This window comes from Mauremys mutica, chromosome 14, assembly GCF_020497125.1.
Source record: "Mauremys mutica isolate MM-2020 ecotype Southern chromosome 14, ASM2049712v1, whole genome shotgun sequence".
Taxonomy (NCBI): Eukaryota; Metazoa; Chordata; order Testudines; family Geoemydidae; genus Mauremys; species Mauremys mutica.
The window spans coordinates 29,071,802-29,092,620 of NC_059085.1; the positions used below are offsets into that span (position 1 = coordinate 29,071,802).

Below are 20,819 nucleotides of genomic sequence, written 5' to 3' on the forward strand. Positions count from 1 at the left end.
GCAGCAAGAAGGGATAGGGCTATGGGCTGAGTGGAACTAGCTGGCTGGCAGGCGTGTATGCTTCAGTCTCAAGGGGTGGTGCACCAGGCACCTTTCCTTAGCACGCCACAGTGGAGTTCCAGAAGGGCTTTGTGTCTTCAGATACACAAATCCCTGTAGTGTTCATCAGCAAAGGGCAGCTTAGAACCACTACAGTCTGGGGGAACAATCTTGCCATACTGGCAGGGGCGGCTCTAGGCACCAGCTAAACAAGCAGGTGCCTAGGGCGGCAAAATATATGGGGCGGCATAATGCTGAGGCCCCAGCTCATACCTCAAGCAGCGTGCTGGGCTGGATCCTGACCGCCCCGGGAGGCCGTAACCAGCCTGTTGTTCTGCTGCTGAGTGTGGCGGGGCAGGGAGCCGGCTAAGTGGGGAGTGTGTCCCTGCCGCTCTCCCGCGGGCAGCGGCCACCCCCACCCCTCAGGCAGGAGCCGGTAGCGTGGCCCTGTCCCAGCTTCAGAGGATGGGCCGCTCCTCCTCGGCTTGTCCCCGCCGCTGCAAACCGAGCAGTCCATCCTCTGCAGCCGGGGCAGGGCCGCGCTACCGGCTCTGCCTGGGGGGTGGGGGTGGGTGGCCGCTGACTGCGGAAGAGCAGCGGGAGCCGGTAGCGCGGCCCTTCCCTGGCTGCAGAGGATGGGGGGAACATGGCGCCCGGGCGGACCGCTCCTCCTTGGCTTGTCCCCGCCTCTGCGTCCTCCTCCTCCTCCCCTCTGCACCGCCTCCTGCCGGGGAGGGGAGAGGGGAGCAGAGCGGCAGCCCGGGCTGCGCCCAGCTTGTGCCGGGGCCCAGGCAAAGACCAGGGATGAGCGGGGCTGGGATCCAGCAGCAGCCCCAACCCCTGCCCCTGGGGGCGGTGACGGGAGATGAATCCACCTCGGGCAAGGTAAGAGTTGGGCTGGGCGGGAGGGTCCCCGGGAAGCTTCTGCCTGCTGGAGCCCCAGAGGCTGCTGCCTCCCTTCCCAGCCCCTCACAGCACTCTAGTGCCTGGAGTCTCCTTCTGCCTCCCCTCCTGCAGGAGGTGAGTGACCTGGCAGAGAGGGGCAGCATCTGTCCAGCAAGCCCAGCACCTCTTCCTTGGCTTCTCCAGCCCCAGAGCTCTCGCCACTGCATGCCCCTCGGGTTCCCAGCTGGGCGGCCTCAGCGCTGGGAAAACACCAGCAGGGCTGGGTCCAGTGTACATCTGAGTTCGTGGGGAGCTCTCTCGCCCCAATGACTAGTGCCTTACCTATGGCAAGTACAGTGGTGCAATAGGAGTGTGATGTGAGAAATATCATGTCACATTGTGGCACGGTCACTCAAATCACGATTACGGGTGTGTACTGTGCTGCCCTATCGGCGCCATTTGTGCTAATTTCCCTTTCACGTCGGTGCCAGTGGTTATAGGCTAAAATGCCGGGACAAAAACGACTTGTTAAAATTAAATGTTAAAATTACACTAGTAGGAAATTGTTTTATTTCACTAACTACAAATTCTCTGTTTTCATTTTTTTTTAAATTTTAAACAGTCAAAACAAAACTGCAAAGTGCAAACATGTAAAAGCCAAAAAAAAAAAAAAAGCGGAGGGGGGGAAGGAACATCCAAATTTTTTTTTGCTTGGGGCAGCAAAAAAAAACTTAGAGCCGGCCCTGCATACTGGGGTCAGATCCACCAAGCTTCTGTTTCTCACAAGCAGTCCTCTCTCAGTCCAGCCCCTCTTCAGGCTGGACTTTCCTTTTCAGCTTCTGCAGATGGGTTCTTTTCTTCCTTTTCCCACATCTGAGTCCTTGAGCTTCCTCCTAAATGAATCAACCCAGCTGGTCCACAGCTAGGGTGACCAGACAGCTAATGTGAAAAATCGGGACAGGGGATGGGGGGTAATAGGCACCTATATAAAAAAAAGACCCAAAAATCGGGACGGTCCCTATAAAATTGGGACATCTGGTCACTCTATCCACAGCAATCATCTGAGCTGTGTGTTGCTTCTGGCTGCTCTGCCTTCTTGATGTAGCTGGAACTATGAGTTCCAAATCATAAGTACCCTGCCTTAGCCTTAATCCACCCTGCAGGGATGGATTTAACATGCTTGAAAACAATTTCAGAACAGTATAAACATCATGGGGAGAGCTTCTGAAGGTGTCTTCCAAGGAGAGATTCCAGGCTGAAATATGCAGTACTATACATACTTATTTGTCTTGATTATAAGCAGAATCCTGTCTTTGTATGATGAGCATTTCAGTATGTAACATTGTGAGTAACACTGAGACAACTTTTGCTGTGTCTTTAAATAGTTACTTAATACATGCAACTAATTTTTGTTTGAGGATCACATCTTTATTGCTGTTATTGTATTACATTTTTATCAGTTTTATCTATTTTTGATCACACACAACAACAACATAAAATCTGAAGTCTCAGTAATGGCTCAGATGATTTCATTTTCCATTGCTTTGATTTATCCAGGGAAGAGTAAAAGACAAATGAATAACAAAGGGAAATTATCTGATACAAAATAGAATGTTGTGCATATTACTGAAGAATGTCAGATGGCAAAAGAGATTTTTTTAATTTTGGAAAAAGATGTTAATGTTTCTTTTCTTGGTGAGTTATTTGCACTGTGTTTGGTTATGAGAGAGTGTGGTTAAGCTTTCAGCAATATTACATATATGTGTATGTACATTGAGATTGGCTAACAACCTTTGCATGTGGGATCTTCCATTTACAATTTGAAAAAAAAATCCTCCAAAACATTAATATAAAATAAAAAGCCCTATCTAGCATCATTCAAAGTCTGGTTGAGGAAACAGAAAACAGAAGCATGCATCTCAGGATATACTTTGGCCCTATATTTTTAATATTTCCCCATCAGACTTTTCTGATATTTGAAATCATTTCTGTTCCAAACATTTTATTCCAGTCCAGTATCAAAATGTAGCTATTTGAGGGGAATATGTGTTACTGTTTAAAAGATACACACACCATGTTGGATTCATAGCTCAGATGATGGGTCTCTTCCTGAGATACAGAGTTTTATCTCCCTGTACTTCCTCTAATACAAGATTATCCTTTACATTAAATCCCTAAATACTATATCTAGTCTTCCCCTCCAATATTCCTAGTGACAGTGTCTCAATTATTTCTGTTGGGGAGTTAATCCACTGTTTCAATTGTTAATATCTCCCATTATTTAATGTAAATGATCTGGAGTTTTCCTCTGTCACATATTTCATTAGTTAGCAACAAAATCTCTGTAGTGTCCAGAGCTTTGCTCTCATTTCCCTCAATCAAACTAAAAAAAAATGTGCTAACATGATTAAACTTTTTCTATTGAACCAATATTATCTGGTAGAATTTTGTTGTGACAAATTGAAAGCTACAAATTTAAACATTATCATTTATAACTCTGAGTGCTCTTTCTTCTCTTCAGTTATTTCCTTCACTTTTTCAGGGAAGATCTTTGTCCAGAACTCCACTCTGTTCCCTTTCAGTTTTTCTGCTTTCTTTTGCTTTAAATTTAATTCCAGGTATTGGTCATTCAAGTCATAGAGTGGCCATTCCACCAATCCCTTGCCATTAGGATTTCTGGAAATGACAGAATGAAGAATAAAATCCCCATTTAATTTATTGAGATTAAACAAATTCAAATGTTACAACACAATATATGATTATAGGATTACTCTCACCCATTTCGTGCAAAGTTAGCCCAATATTTCATTATCGTTCGGCTTAGGTGTTTCTCTTCCTCTGTAGCATTAGCTGAAAGGGAGAATATGTAAATGTAACTATTTTGTAAAGTAAAAAACCAAAACAAAATGTTTGAAATTGTACATGCATAATATCAAAGCTTGAGTGCATCAGACTATTCAAGATACAAGTTACAATAGAATTGCTTAATAGGGAATGATGCTTACAGATTTTTATTGTTTAGATATTATTCTAGCTTGTCTAATGCTAGTATTTTCAAAGTTTTCCAGCCAAAAGAATGATGAGGTAGCTCATTATATATGTTCATGAGCATTCAGCAGATTAGATCATTAAGTCTTCATTCTAAAATCGTATATAAATATGTTTGCATCTCAACAGATCATGTAAAGCTGCTATTCCTAATCATTCCCTTAGAGAAGCAGGAAGGTACAGTGAAGAAAAAAAAAAATCTGTGAAGACAAGTTCACAGCACAGATGTATGCTAATTTCAAAACCACATCATAGTCCTGATGCAAAGGTGGAAAACTGGTTTGTCAATATACATGTATTTCCACATACAGGTTTTAAAAGATGCAACAGGGGTGTAGAAAGAAAATGCTGTAAATACCACTTTAAAGATAACCCTCAATAAAAGAAAAAAAATGTATGAGCTTAAATTATGTGGAAGGAAGAAGGGAAGAACAAAAAAAGTATACCAGTGTTATTAGGAAAAAACCCAAAGTTAATGAAAAAAAATAACTTACACATCTTTTCTTTGTTTGCAAAAGTACTTAATTCAACAAAGTGTGGTCATATTTGTTTAAAAGACAAGAATGCATCCATAATGTGAAATAGATCTACTTTACAATGAAAAAATAATCTCTGAAAGATGCGTCCTTACCAACTATGACTGAATCACCTCTCAAGAACGGCCCACCAAAAACAAAGCCAACTTCATCTCCATGATCCGCTTTTACAAAATCTGGCTTAGCATCTTTAAAAGTACTGGGTCGATGCTGAAATTCATAAAAGTAGAGAGGAGCGCCAGAGTCTAAACAGTGAGAATCAAAGCCAAGATTACAATTACTGTACTTTCCATAGGGAACCATTAAATCAGATCAACAGTTTCATGCATGTTCTGAAATCTCTTTTCATATTTTAAAAGGCTGCAGTAGATTAAATCTTGAAATGAGATGCTAACTAAAATTCTAGCTCAGCTAAGGTTTAGAATCAGTTGTTTCTGAACTAGATTTCAGAAAATACAAGAGGCTAGGGTACAAGCAGACTAAATTCACTGATTTAATATCCCTCCCATCCTCTCCCTCTATCTAAAAAAACCACGCACCACCACCCAAGACCCAACAATAGTATTGGATACAGAATAAATAGAACTAAATAAACTTGGGGCCAAAGTTTCTTTAGCTGCATCCAATACTAAATGCAGAAACAATGTTTTGGCCCATCGACTGAGAAATATTAGGGAGTTACCATAGGAGAACCATCCAATAGCTCCTGGTTTAGCTGAGGAAATCCAACCTCAGTGTTAACATGTTATGTTATTTCATGTAATTTATTTCTGCTGCATAAAACTTGATCCTGCCTGACTCTAGAGAACTCTCGCCAATATCAGATACTAGAAAGAGCAATAGGATCGAGTAACAAAGAAAGCATTGACAAAGTAAAGGTGGGCTAGACTGGAGAAGGATAACCAGTACCAAGTTTTACTCTTCAGAAAGCACAGTCTAAACTGGAGAAAAATGCAGACAAAACTTTTTCCAAACAAAGGGAGATAAGGGCATGAACCAAAGTCTACTGAAGACAATAGAAGTCTTTCCCTTGACTTTCCATTTGGATCAGGTCCTAAATGAGGACCACTTGTCCTAAATGAGTTTCTTCACTGAAGGAAACAGCATGGGAGGAGAGAGCAGCATGGCAGAAAATTATCATGTGCAAGGGCCAAATCTTGAATCAATGAGAATTTTGCCATAATACAAATTTAGTGCTACAATGATTTATTCTCAGCTGCGTGCCAACTGGGAGTTGGTCTGAATTTTTGAGGTTGATTGGAAATTCACCTCTATGATATTTAGACACTTGAAGAGCTGGAATAACAAAGAGGATATCTCCCATCAGATCCTGAAATCGGTCTCGCAGCTCAGCAGGGTCATCTGTGTCTCCTAAATATTCATCTGCTACCACAGACACAGATTCAGATGGAAAGTTCTGTAACAAAGGATGGGAATACAACATTAATGGCAACATTTAGTGTGCTTCACTCTCAAGAGCTCTTTCTCAGTCATGAATTAATAAATACTATCTATTGGTTTTTTATTAGTGCTGGAGAAGCCAGAAGTGACGTGGCATTTTGGAACATCACTCTGGACAGTACAGATTCAATGTATATGCCTTCCCTAAGGAATACAATTATAAAATAATGTAATACACCTGTACCCCAATATAACGCGACCCGATATAACATGAATTTGGATATAACGTGTTCAAGCAGTGCTCCGGGGGGATGGGGGGGTGCACTCTGGCGGATCAAAGCAAGTTCAATATAAAGCGGTTTCACTTATAACGTGGTAAGATTTTTTGGCTCCCGAGGACAGCGTTATATCAGGGTACAGGTGTAGTTATAAACAAGAACAGGAAAAGAATAGTCAGACACAGCTTATGTGAAAGGAAACCACCTCTTTGAAGGGGCTAGAGGGGCACAGAAGGCACTATTCATTTCAGTGTGGGTAGCTTCTTTTATTTACTCCCCTTGTGCCTCATAGTATATGGGAGTATGGAGCCACCAATTCCTAATGCTCCAGCCTTTCACAGGAGATGACACCAGAGGAGCCAAAGTTAGGTCTGGAATCCACTACTAAGCCACTGAATGCATAAATACTGCAAAAATGAGATCGTGCCAATAGCATCATATAGCCCCAAACGTGGAGCGGATTTAAAATGAATATTAAAATATCATCCAAATTAACCTCCTGGTCTCTTACCATTAGTGACCATGTTGACTGCAATAATGAGATTATGGCTTGTTTCTCCATCCCTTCTTCTATGCCAGGAAAGTTAAATGCCTGTATAGTGACCTTTAACAAAAGATACATGTCTAAAAGTCCTCACACAAAAATTAGAGTTATTATTAAATGAAAATATAAATTGTGGGATTAATCAAAACTCTCACAGAACACACGTCATATTGTCAGTATGTTCTAGGCTCCTGGCAAACTCTCTGGAAAGACCAATAAATGTACAATATATTTAGACTCTGTGAGACACTGGAGACGAAATTAAAACATTTGCTGGGAGATGTCAACTCCAATGCATTTAAAATAGGGGCAAGGCTAATTCAATATGAACCTGATTCACAGTCCACTGATAGCAATGACATCAAGGAGTGCGGTCTGATTTACAGGAGTAAGAACAGAGGATACGTCCACATTACCCACCGGATCAGCAGGTAGTGATCTATCAGGGATCGATTTATTGTGTCTCGTCTAGACACGATAAATTGATCTCCAAGCGCTCAGCCGTCGACTCCGGAACTCCACCAGGGTGAGAGGTGGAAGCGGAGTTGACGGGGGAGCCGCAGCCGTCGATCCCGCACCGTGAGGACGGGAAGTAAGTCAATCTAAGATACCCTGGAGTAGCTGAAGTCGACGTTTCTCAAACAGGGGTTGCTGCTTCTGTAGGGAAAGCCCCTGGTGGGCTGGGCCAGTGTGTTTACCTGCCTCGTCCGCAGGTCTGGCCAATCGCGGCTCCCACTGGCCACGGATCGCTGCTCCTGGCCAATGGGAGCTGCTGGAAGTGGCGGCCAGTACGTCCCTTGGCCTGCTCTGCTTCCAGCAGCTCCCATTGGCCTGGAGCAGCTATCCGCTGCCAGTGGGAGCCGCGATCAGCTGGACCTGCGGACGAGGCAGGTAAACACACCGGCCCAGCCCGCCAGGAGCTTTCCCTACAGAAGCGGCAATCCCTGTTTGAGAAACCCTGAGCTACGCTATTCTGATAGCTGAAGTTACGTATCCGCCCGCCCCCCCCCCTCCCCCCCGTAGTGTAGACCAGGCTAGAGTGAGACAATGTAGCAGGGATGGCAGAGCTAGATTTAAAACACTACATGTGAGGGGACTATACCCAGATTCTGGTCCTATGGAACAATCTCATATTTTGTAAACACATTGATTAGTGTAGAAAAGTCATTGAAAATGTCTTACTGAAGGAATAATCCAGCCATATTCATGGTTATTTACTCCTATTATATATGGGACAGTACTGAATTCTTTGGCAGCCAGCAGCTCTTCGGGTTTCTTTGGAATAAACACACCATCTATAACTGCAGGGATATATGCCACTTGCTGTAAAAAAAAAAATCAATATATTATAATGATTTCTTCCTCTAGATGACATTGCAAAATTTCCACTGCTGAGCTGAGCCGAGCCAAGACTAACATAAGTACTCACAAGTTCTAACATTTTACAGTCCAACACAGAAGAGGGTTGTAAAAGCAATTAACAAAGCCCTCAAGTCTCATGCTATTTTTATTACTTTCTCATGTGCTTCCTTGTGGAATATCTACACAATGTATGTGTGGGGTATGTTATGTCTATTTCACATTTTCCATGTCAGAAATATGTGGGTGCATGGAGGGAAAATATGGCAGAGTTTTGCATACTGGGAAATGAAGAAGGAGGGTTACAACAAAATAAAAACTAGGTGTGAGTTTTTAACAGTTCTGTTGGCCTAACTCTGCTCCCACTGAAGTCAATAATAAAACACTCATTGATTTCAATGGGAGCAGATAGGTTGGGCCGAGAACTTTAGAATGCCCCACTCCAGATGGCCAAGATTAATATGTCAGCTGAATGAACCTTGGAAATGTGTGTTATTAGCTTGATTTGTATAAGATGTATAGTCAAGACTACAATAATATGGAAGAAGAATTTCAAAGAACCGTTTACATGACTACAAAAGAGAGGATGGTAAATTACTAGCAGTGGCATTTATACTGCTGTGTAACGTACTTTAATTCTGCCTTCTAAGAAAAAATGACTCTGGCACTGGAAACATTCCCTGTGAGCCAACTATATTTCCCAGTTTGACAGGGACAATTAATTTATGTTTCACAACAGGTGAGCAGCAGGACTGACCTGAAGAGGCTAGCCCAAGAACATTAAAATAATTCCAAGTAAGGGTGTGGCCATCCCCTTTGGCTCTAAAATTAGCACACATACGTCCAGTCTGTCTGGAATAGAGGATATATTTTCTTGCAATTCTAACATACATTTCTGGAACAACATATCTGGAAATGACAGAATGGAACTGCAAATGTCTAGAGGCCCATTTTTAAAGTGGCTTCACCTGGTGTCTAAAATTGAGGGTGCTAAGTTTTGTTTCCATGATTAACAGTTAGCACACATAAAATCTGGTGTGCATATACAAACCGCATTAGTGGATGCAAATCTGGTATATGTCTAAGTCCACAGAACACTGCATGTCTCTGTTCCCAAGCTGCGTTTAGCAGCAACAGCATCACTGCTAGACTGAGGAGGGTGGAAACAGAGAAGAAGCTTCTCTTCCAGAAGGCTCTTTACTCGCCTGGCCAATAGTCCAGTGGACAGTTGTTGGCTCCCCTGTAGTCTCTGGAGGCTGAAGTGAACCATCTGGACACTTCAGGGCCAGCCAGTTGTCCCCTGAGGACTTCTGGGCCACAGAAGAGAGTTTTAGATCACTAGGGCTTGGCTACACTTGAAAGTTGCAGCGCTGGGAGTTACAGCGCTGGTCGTGCAGCTGTGTAGGGACAGCGCTGGTGTGTGGCCACATTTGCAGCGCTGTTGGGAGTGATGCATTATGGGCAGCTATCCCAGCGTTCAAGTGGCAGCAACGTGCTTTTCAAAAGAGGGGGCCGGGGGTGGTGTAGTGTGACAGGGAGCGGGGGAGAGAGAGAGTGGATTTTTGGAGCCAACAGTGTGTTAAGCTTCCTGCCTTGAAAAATCAGAAAATGTTCCCGACCCCTTAGTCTTAACTCTTAATTGCAAACAGCCTGCATCCAACAGACTCCCCGCTGTTTCCCTGCCTGCCTCATTATCTCATTTGATTGTTCACAGCCAGGTACAGATTGATCACAGCAAACAGGAGCTGTGTTTTGTTTTTTAGATAAGCAGCTCCGGGAGCAACGGGAGCTCTGCGGAGCTCCGAGTTCACAACAAAACAAAGAGAGGCAGCATAACAAAACAAAGAGAGTAATTTAGTTAAAAGCATTCTGGGATATCTGCTAATACCCTGGAGGCCAATAACAGCGCTGGTGTGTGTCCACACTTGACGAGCAGCGCTGGATCACCAGCGCTGCAATCACTACACCCCAACCAGACCAGGTGTACAGCCAGTGCTGCAGCCAAGGAGTTGCAGCGCTGGATGTGCCTTGCAGGTGTGGACGGTTACTAATTGCAGCGCTGGAAAGCCTCCACCAGCGCTGCAACTCTCAAGTGTAGCCAAGCCCTAGAACTTCCTTCCAAAGAAAACATTAATGGTCTTTTAACTTTACATTTGGGAGCTCCACTGTCACTCACATACTTCCGAGGCCAACTCTCCATTCCCCACAGCTGTTGCTGTTCCTCCTTTTCCTCTCTATCCTGAAATTCCCTTCACAGAAATGGAGGCATTCCTGAATTCACTCTATCTGCTGACAGCTGGCTCTGTGAAGCCTGCTTACTTTCCCATTCTGATGCTTGATACAGAAGCCTCAGTGTGCAGATGTACTATAAATAATCAGAAATAAAACTGCAATAAGCTTTGTGTGGGTGTAGAATCAGTGGGTAGCAGAATAAACAAGTAATAAATGTCATAAAATTAAAAATGGGCTTGAACCCAAGTCCTGGATTCAGATACTCTTGAACTTTGTGGAGTTTGAAATGTGGATTCAAATTCTGCAACTCAGTGGACCATTCTTGTATGAAATGCTTAGTCCTGGTCTACGCTAGGAACTTGTGATTTTCCACTCCCTTGAGTGACACAGTTCTACTGACCAAATCCTCCGTGCTGACAGCACTATATCAACAGGAGGGCTTCTCCCATTAACCCAGTGACCACCTCTTGGGGAGGTGGAGTACCTACACTGATGAGAGAAGCTCTCCCGTTGTGTAAGTAGCATCTTCGCTGAAGGGCTACAAGGGCACAGTGTAAATGTAGACAAGCCCTAAATATCAGTAACTGCGCTAAGGGCCAATCCAAAGCCCACTGAAGTCAATGGGAGTCTGTCTATTGATCTTAATGAGCCTTGGGGTAGCTCCTAAATTAGCAACTCTCACCTACCTTAATTAGATCAGCACTCACGGTCATTATTTCCTTATCTATTTTCTTCCTTAAACAGTGAACCATTGCAGAACTGGTTGTCTCACAGCCAGATATATTAGCAACTACCTGCAATTGTTTAAAAAAAAAAAAAAAGAATGGATGAGAGTGGTGTGATTAAGACAAATCATCGATAACCACAACTGCTCTAGTATGATCTAGTTTAAAAAGTGCCCACCGCAGACAAGTTTCCAGTGTGCAGAAGCAATTAGATGCTTCCTATGTCAGCTCTCCATTCAACACATCTCTTGCTTTAGGGCAAATGGTGGGTGTGTGAAAATATAGATACACACAGATTATGGTGTCTGGAGATATGAACAGGAGTCTGCAGGCCCCGTGTTTGAAGACTACTTTCTGTTTTCTCTGCAATATTCAAAGCAAAACAGGCTATTTATAAAAGCTGCCTTAATCTTCAATAGATATATGCTTTGATGGTTCTCAGTTGTAATTCTAGCGTAAATTCTTATTACTTTGATTACGAAGACAACAGAAAAAGATCTGCAATGTCTAGGGCTTCCTTTTCTTCTAACATTTTTTAAAAAACATTAGAAAAATCAAGTTCTAACTCCTATTTTCCTCCCGGATTCGGAAAGTAACAGCACAGGACGCTGACACCTGATGTGGACTTTTCCCAGTTCCCAGTTACATAAATGAATGTGTTGAGTTTGGCAGATTATTGCAGCTAGATCCGGACAGTCTAAAACTCTACATCCCCTCTTTCTTTAGTTAGGAACTAGCAGAGTTGCAGCTCAGGCATTAGCCTCTTGTGATGTTACATTCAAAGTCCTCCTAGAATTGCAGAGGTCCTACAGAAAAAGAGGGAAATCAGAACCTGATATTTTCAGTCTAAAATTGTTGTTAAAGTAGGAGAAACTATAAATAAAACCTTTGAGATCATCTTTCTCCATCAGGAAAGAACAGCAGGGTGCAAACACATGGTTGTTAATTTGAAACTCAGTTTTGAGAAGGTGTCAGGCATTGGAAACTTGGTATTTTAGAGAAATACTGTTAAGGTAATACTGAAACTTACACTAGCAACTGCTTGAGGATGGGAAATAAAGAAGCCAGGAAGCTGAGCAACTCCACTTTCTGATATGGCTTTATGGAACAAACCTTTTGACAATGGTGATAAAATCTACAAACAAAAAACAAGAATATAATTTACATATTAAAATGCAAATTTGATACAATCCATGACTGACTTTACTTCAGAAGCTAGATTTAAAAGTGAGGCTTGATTCTAGACTTACTGAGTGTTCTTAATACAAAGGTATTTATTGGAAACTTACATGTGCTCCAACACTAAATCCTCCTGCAGATTCTCCAAATATGGTAACAGACTCTGGATCTCCTCCAAAAAACTCAATATTTTCCTGAACCCACTGCAAAGCTGCCACTTGATCCAATAAGCCCCAGTTTCCACGAGCATGTTCATCACCAGTACTGAAACCAGAAGTGTATATAGGGTATTAGTAGTAAAACCACCGACTATTTATTCCTTGTTGTTGGGCATACAGTACTGGCTCTACAGAACGAAAACCATGCTGATACTGTATTCTTACATCCGCTTATTGAAAGTCTATTTCTGAGCCCCAACACCTGGCTTTGAGTACTGCAGGCCACTGCTGATCGCTGCTTGACTTTCAAAGGAATAGTTTTCTACTATACACATGAACTCCAGACAACATAATATTACAGACAGAGCATTTAGCAACAGGCACATATTAAGTTACATTATAGGTTTAAACAATGAGAAGTTGTTTCTTCACTTCAGCAGGTGGGTATTGTAGTTTTAAGAACACTCGATAAAGATCCTGTAGGCATTTGTCTCTGTCTGAGGGACTGGAGAAGAAATAGACTGGCAGAGCCAGAAGAGTACCCAGAAGTCACCTACTACAGGACAGGCCCAACAAAGAAAGTAACAGAATGCCACTAGCTGTCACCTTCAGCCCCCAACTAAAACCTCTCCAGCGCATCATCAAGGATCTACAACCTATCCTGAAGGACGATCCCCCACTCTCACAGACCTTGGGAGACAGCCCTCCAACCTGAAGCAAATACTCACCAGCAACTACACACCACACAACAAAAACACTAACCCAGGAACCCATCCCTGCAACAAACCTTGTTGCCAACTCTGTTCACATATCTTTTCAAGGGACACCATCATAGGACCTAACCACATCAGCCACATCATCAGGGACTCGTTCAGCTGCACATCTACCAATGTGATATATGCCATCATGTGCCAGCAATGCCCCTCTGCTATGTACATTGGCCAGTCTCAACGCAAAAGAATAAACAGACACAAATCTGAGTCAAGAATTATAACATTCAAAAACCAGTCGGAGAACACTTCAACCTCCCTGGACACTCAATAACAGACTTAAAAGTGGCAATTCTTCAACAAAAAAACTGCAAAACCAGACTCCAGCGAGAAACTGCAGAACTGGAATTAATTTGCAAACTGGACACCATCAAATTAGGCCTGAATAAAGGCTGGGAGTGGATGGATCATTATTCAAGCTAAAAACTAATTTCCCCATGCTAATTTTTCCCCCTACTGTTATTCACACCTTCTTGTCAACTGTTTGAAATGGGTCACCCTGATTACCGCTACAAAAGTTTTTTTCCTCCTGCTGATAATAGCCCACTTTAATTGAATTGTCTCTGTTAGAATTGATAAAGCAACCTCTCATCTTTTCATGGACTATGTATATATATCTTCCTATTGTATTTTCCACACTATGCATCAGATGAAGTGGGTTTTAGCCCACAAAAGCTTATGCCCAAATAAATTTGTTAGTCTCTAAGGTGCCCCAAGTACTCCTCGTTGTTTTTGCTGATACAGACTAACACGGCTACCACTTGGAAACGTGTCACTATTCTAGGTTTAGGCTGACCAGACTAGCTTTCTGCATTTTATAATTTTTTGTTTGACTGTGAATTTTTAACTGATGTCAGGACACCCAGAGTAGAATGGGATAGGTGCTTTTTATCATTAAAAATGAAAAGTAATAATAAAATTAATTACTTGGAAAAAAGATGCTCCAATTGTGCAGTAAGAAAGGAAGAAGAGGTTATATGTTTCTTCTTCAAACACCTCAGCTTTGGGCCTAAAGAAATTCATGCTCATTCACTCAGATTCCTATCATGGATATACACCCACCCACCCAGTCTGTGTGTGTTTTAAACAGAATACCTTGTTTAAGCAGATTCATAGTAACAAAACATGTCTCACCTAAAGAATCCAGTGAAACCTAACCTATACTGGACAGCTACTACCACCACATCTTCATAGGCAGATAGTGCTGACCCATCATAAATCGAAGCCGCACCTAGCAGCAAAGCTCCTCCATGGATCCACACCATAACCTGAAAAGAGCAGGATCAGTTAGAATTACTTGTAATGATGAACTTGAAAATTTTGTAATAAATGTCAAATACAAATCAAAGGGTTGCAGGTTGCAATTTTTATTAACAGGATTATTATTTTTAAAACAACAGTTTAGTTTTAGATAGTGCTAAACAAGGAGAAAAAACCCTGTTGTTTAGGTACAACATTTACTCTGTCAGAAGTGTGACAAGTGGCCCATGCTAAGGACCAATACATTTTTATTTACTTTTGTCACCAAGAACATCATAACGTATTGTAAATATCCTTTTTACCCAGTGTCACTTATACTTATGTACAGTGCTTTGAAATTTCAAAGGGTGTCAGAGGCTATTTACACTAACCAAGTTATCTTATTGAACTAATATTCAGCATTTTCTTTTGTTTGATTTTTTGCTATATAATTCATGGCTCTTGACTTTGTATTTCTAACAAAGGTGTTCTGTGACTCAGCAGAACTACGATGATTTTTTTAAATTATTTTACGGCCCCCAGGGGAGTGATGAACACCTTGCAATATAGGTAAGAAGTCATGAGCCCTACTCTGAAAAGCTTACAAGCTAATGTCAGATCTGACACAATGAAAAGGGGTACGAGAACAGTAGTGGGAAGCTGAGCGAGGAAGGACAGCTTAACATTAGTAAAGCTACAGGATAACTGAAAAGGCTAGTGCACATTGTGATGGAGTAAAAGATTAATTTAAATGAAATATACAGATGCCCTGGCTGGCTAATTACTTGTAAGTGTCATGGAAGAAGTAGGCCTTAGGGAAGGACATGAAAGGAAAGGTCCCTACAGAGCAGCTCAGGAAGGGCATTCCGAGCACAGGCAGCAGCATGGAAGAAAGCCAGGAGAAGGTTGTGAGAGAAGCAGACAAATAGGGTAGCAAGGCTAGCCTCATTTGCAGTGCAGAGAAAGTGGGTGAGAGGTATGTGTGATAACATAGGAGAAGAGGTAAGATAAGTGGGGAGGGGCAGAATTACAAAGGCCTTTGAAGGTGAAGGCTGGAATACTGATCTTGATGCCCGGAAATGGAGAAAGATTCAAAGAGGAGCTGATGTGATCACAGTGACAGATAAAGCAGATGATCAAGATGAGACAAGGCAGCGGCTGCATTTTTGTGTGGACTGAAAAGGGGGCAATGTGGACGGGAGGGAGGCCAGAGAGAAGGATGTTGCCGCATTCATCACAGGAGATAAAGAGGGTCTGAATGAGTTCTAGATGTGTGGACAGAGAGAACAGATTCAATATGAAGGATGTGGGGCAGAAGCCTGGGAAAATCAGGACCCTATGTGGGTTTGCAGACCTGCCATTGGAGGTCCAGGGGTAGACGGATTTGCTGTGCTCGTACCTCCCAAATCTAAATGCCCGCCATCCATCAAAAGAAGCTCTACAAGGTGAGCCAAAAGGGAGTTTCCTTTTGATCAACTCAACATGAGCTCCACAAAGCCTGACTCAGCTGAAAAATGTTCTTTGAAGATCCTAAGCTGCCAGGAAAAATGGGCATTACATGAAAAATATTTATCACCAAATACCCTATATCTTACCTGAAGTTAGAGGACCTCAGTTCACAATTTTAACATTATAGAGAATTAAGGTGAAATACATTATTTCCAACTTTGCTTTATTACAGCTTTACTATACCGCTAACACAATCTAGTACAGCACAGGGATGAGGATAAAGATATAGCTATTAAGTAGGTTTGCTTACAGGTAACTTAGCCTTCTTGTTTGAATGGGCAGGCGTGTAAACATTCAGATACAAACAATCTTCAGAAACTGTTAAGGGAGGACATACAGCTTTTAACTTTGTTTTCAACGTCTTCATCCATTCGGTGTCTTGTAGGCACCTTTAATGACATAATGAAAATACCAATGTTCAGTAAAATGATAGTAACACATGATCATAATGTTAGTTTTATCTGATACTAGATTTCTGAAAACAGCATTTCTAAAGCTGGACACATTTACAGAGTGATCCAAAAATATCTATTTCACAACACCACGTTAATCTTGAAATAAGGAAACCAGCTTTAAGTAAGAATTGCAAATACTGACCTGAGTTACAACAGAAAACCCGTCATCTAGATCCTCCTGGCATTATAATTATGTAGATTTGCCTCTTACTTTGAACATGTATCATTCTTGTCTCATGCAAGTCAAGATATAACCAAAGGAGCTCTTAAAGCTCCAGGTTGCCTTATCAAAGTCCAACTCAGTGGATTTGCTTGGAAATGCGTGAAACAATAACTAAGCTATCAACTTATTTTCAAAAATACTACAAAAGGCATTACTTGGAAAATTCACTGTGTTCCTATACAAGGGCTGCCTGATCATTTACAGCTCCCTCCAGCCAATATGCTGGAGATGTTGGACAATGAAGTAGACAGCACAGTTGTTTATAAACTCCTACTGAGAAGAGTCTCCCTGACCTCAGTGGAGTCTGCATAGCAGGAGGAGGAGGAGGAGGAAGGTGGGAGAGAACATCACTGATGAACAGTGAGAATTATTTATTGCAATGGCCATAAAATTGAAATTACAGTTAAAAATCAATCACATAGAATCTCTCTTTCCAGACAGCTTGACCCCACTTAAACTGACCTAGCAGGGCTTATATTCCAGATTAGGGCAATATTAACTAGATTGGCAGCGTTTCCAAAATTTAAATGTAGACTCTTATTCTCATTTTATTTTTCTAAAATAAAGCAAATGTTTTCACAGTTAACACTCCCATGGATCCCTAACTATATATTAGCGATGTGGTGTTACTGGGCTATTTTAGTAAAGGACAAGAACACCATTCAATTCACAGGAGAAACGACTGGAGGATTTTAGGAATTTCACATTTTACTTATGGGACCCACCATTACCATGCAAACACATTCAATAAAGCCGAACTCCTTTGCTAGGATACATAATGTTACACAACCTCATTAGCAAAAAAAAAAAAAAGGCATACATGATGCAATTTAGATTCATTTACTAAACAAGGTACATAGGCAAAGCCTGACACAATCAGATCTTACATTGGTGGGTAGGAAGTTGCAGCTCTCAGACCTTTCCATGGCTCTGCTTGTTGTGGTGGGGAAAATCTCAGGGATCCAAGAGGTGGTTTTGCAAAAGGAATTCCAAGAAAAACATTCACGAGCCTGTCTGTTCCTTTCACGCTGGTCTGTTTTCCTTGAAGTCGCCCATATTGGGTAGTCACTTCTGGTTGTGCACCTTTATGCCCTTTGCAACATATTGATAAGATATCAGCACATTCTCAATGAGGCAGATTTCCCAGTGCATCAAGTGCTGCTCAGACAATCTGCCATTTTTTTTCCAGGAAAACCTGCCTTACAGTGAAATTCTTGAAAGTACTGTAAGAAGTTGTACTTGTAAGAAATACCAAGAAGCTCAACCTTTACATTATCCAATAGAAGGTTATGAGATGACTTAATCATAGCCTATAAGAGCCTACATGGGGAGAAGATATGAGACAGCAGAGGACTCTTTAACCTAGAAGACAAAGGCATAATAAGATCCAATGACTGAAAGCTGAATCTAGACTAGATAAACCCAGACTAGAAATACTGTAATCATTGGAACAACTTATCAAGTCATATGATGGACTCTATTATTTTATGTCTTTAAATCAATATTGGGTGTCTTTAAAAATATATTTTCTAGCTCAACCACAAGATATGGGCTCGATGCAGGAATTACTGGGGAAATTTAATGGCCTGTATTATGCAAGAGGTCAGACAAAATGATCCCAATGGTCCCTTCTGGCCTTACAATTTATTAATCTTTCTTCAATGCTTTTAGCATAGTCCTTTCATTTGTTTGCTATCATAGATCAAAGTAAAAGTACTATGGAAATAACTACTTCTTCCCTTACAGTATTTCACTACACGAATTTTCTGATATTTCCAGTTCAGAAGCAGGAATATGCTCTGACAGTGAGAGCTGGGGTGTAATTAGGAATAGGCTGCAAGTTTTTCAAAATGAACAAAAATGATGAGTTATCTGATATTATATGGTTGAAAAGTGGCCAATCACCACTTGGATTACTTAGCACACTCTCCTGCATTACCATTCATCTGTCTCACTGTTTTGTCTCCTGTAGAACGTGAGTTCAGACACTGTTTGGGTACTGCTGGAAACAAATAATTATCTTAATAAGTAAGAGGGATTTATTCCCTTCAGTTGACCCAACACGTGTGCTCCCTCCATTGTGTTCCCTCAGCAGGTCAACTATTGTCCTGATCCAGCAAGGTGCTGGGTACCTGGCAGGATAAGGATACATGAGGCCAGATTCAGGAATCACACAACAGCCAGTTATATGATCATGCAGACCACTAACTCTCTGGCCTGAGGGCTGGCCCAAACTAGGTATTTTACTGATCATTTTTTAAAGCTGCTTTACAGTTGAAAAGGGGAAAAAATGTCTGTGCTAGACATTTTAGGAACACCTTCAAATATGTTATTGACTTCTTGCTTTAACCATTGTTACTGACTGCTTAGGCTTGAAGGATTTTTTCTTCTGAGTGTAAATCTTTCCCTGCTTACCCCTCATTCCCAGTCCCAACCTGCAGCCCTCGCCCCCCTCCCCGCACCTCTGTCCTCTGCCCCAGCCCAACCCCTTTGCCCCAGCTCCACTGAGTCACAGGCATCAACAATTTTCTTCAACTGGGTCACTAGAAAAAAAAGTTAGAAAACCACTGTTCTAAGCGACATACAAGCCCTGTAGTCATAGGACAAAAAAGGGAGGTTAGTGAGTCACAGATTGTTGTAATAAGCTATAAATCCAGTGTATTTATTAAGACCACGATTTGCAGTGTCTAGCAAAGTTATGCATTTAAGTTCCCAGGCTTGTCTTTTGAAAGTGTTGTGCAGGTGTCTTTTGAGGATGAGGACTGATAGGTCAGATCTAGAGTAATCAACAAAAACACCAAATCCCTGGTGTGTGAATACTTTTCACAACGTGCTCACTTTATATCAGACCTCATCAGTCCTCATCCTTAAAGGAAGCCTGCTCAACACTTTCAAAAGATGAGCCTGAGTGCTTAAATTCATAACTTTGCTAGACATTAATAAACACACTGGATTTATGGCTTATTACAACAATCTGTGACAATCTCTCTGTAGCCTCAAAAATATCCATTAGTCTTTAAGGTGCCACCGGACTCCTTGTTGTTTTTGTGGATACAGACTAACACGGTTACCCCCTGATACTCTCTGTAGCCTGGAAGCTTGTTTCTCTCACCAACAGAAGTTGGCCCAATAAAAGATATTACCTCACCCACCTTGCCCCTGCCCCAGTTTTGTCAGTTATCAGCAAAAAACAATTTCTTCCCATGGTGAAATTAAAGTGGGGTTCTACTTATGACAGACTCTAGAGTGACCAAATAGCAAGTGTGAAAAATTGACACTTTTTTGGGGGGGGAGAGGTTAGTTGTATATATAAGACAAAGCCCCTAATATGGGTCACCCTCTAGCAGAATCAGACTGAAAATGTTAAAAATGTCTTAAGGGTCCCATGCTTAAATCCCTTCTTGACTTTTCCCATTAGTAAAAGGAGTTTATATTTACCCTCAGTTGCAATCTCAACGAACCATGCAGCACAAATCAGAGACCCGAACAGCCAAATCCTGACAGCCCGTTGCATTTTCAGGTCTACACTAATCAACTGCTACTTCCCTTCTTTTAATTGCCAAATGCAGGCACAACGGTCACATTACCAGAAGACGGACTAAGGGCTTGTTACTAAACTCTAGAGCCAAACAGCTTTTAGGTAAAGGCCCTGGTGGTATGTGTTAGAAGGGAATTAATTTCCACCCAATCCCTAAGTGAATAAAAAGACCAGTTCTGGAGACAGGTTGAACAAGAGCTGCCAAGACCAACCCTGATCCCTTATCTACCAGGAAACTCCCTACAAAGCAGTTCTACAGTTCATCATTCTTTCTGTGACCTCTGGTATATCTGGCACGTTGCAGACAAACAAGTCATTGCCCCCAGTGAGTTTACAACCCCCAAAGCTGCATTTTGGGATTGCTCAGGTGGGTTGCAAAAAACAAGCACTTCGAAGCTACATGTGATGGGGCTGAGGTGCTGCTGTGCCACCTTCCCAGGAAGGTGCCAGGGGAGCTTGCGAGCGTCTCGCGTGGGAGCCCTGCGGCAGAGGGGCTGGTTTCAGGTGTCTGGGGGGGGATGCACTTTATGGGCTTTTGTTTGCATCCAGCCCCTTCCCTCGCTCGCGCGCTGCACAGGACTCAGCAGGCGCGTCACTGCTGATGCCTGGGCGCGCGGGGACGATGCGCTGCTGACTATCTGTGCGGGGGGGGGGGGCAGCCCCGCGAGCTCCGCGGCTGCCAAGGAGACCCCGCCCCGCGC

General features: G+C 42.2%; 1 protein-coding gene across 2 annotated transcripts; it reads right to left on the reverse strand.

The window, feature by feature from the left end:
* Positions 1–2,330: 2,330 nt before the first annotated feature.
* On the reverse strand, positions 2,331–20,416 carry LOC123349223 (fatty acyl-CoA hydrolase precursor, medium chain-like). 2 transcript variants are annotated; one of them, XM_044987112.1, is made up of 13 exons: positions 20,019–20,412; positions 17,468–17,672; positions 16,153–16,291; positions 14,289–14,422; positions 12,337–12,490; positions 12,078–12,182; positions 11,009–11,116; positions 7,914–8,054; positions 6,699–6,791; positions 5,778–5,925; positions 4,604–4,753; positions 3,702–3,774; positions 2,331–3,600 (listed from the first exon to the last, which is right to left on the reverse strand). In XM_044987112.1, the coding sequence occupies exons 1-13, from the start codon at positions 20,092–20,094 to the stop codon at positions 3,414–3,416; spliced, it is 1,713 nt and encodes a 570-aa protein (XP_044843047.1). In that variant the 5' UTR covers positions 20,095–20,412; the 3' UTR covers positions 2,331–3,413. The 2 variants fall into 2 exon arrangements, with proteins under 2 accessions (XP_044843047.1, XP_044843048.1); XM_044987113.1 differs by lacking the exon at positions 6,699–6,791 and having other exon boundaries at positions 20,019–20,416.
* Between the last annotated feature and the right edge of the window lie 403 nt (positions 20,417–20,819).

What these genes read in the sequence shown, in the direction of transcription:
- LOC123349223 (XM_044987112.1), bottom strand. Translation starts at nt 20,094, where the DNA reads ATGCAACGGGCTGTCAGGATTTGGCTGTTCGGGTCTCTGATTTGTGCT. An exon ending in GATTTAGTGTTGGAGCACAT is followed by an intron (nt 12,183 to 12,336) that starts GTAAGTTTCCAA and finishes TTTTGTTTGTAG; the next exon opens with ATTTTATCACCATTGTCAAA. An exon ending in AGGTGATTCAGTCATAGTTG is followed by an intron (nt 3,775 to 4,603) that starts GTAAGGACGCAT and finishes TCTCCCTTTCAG; the next exon opens with CTAATGCTACAGAGGAAGAG.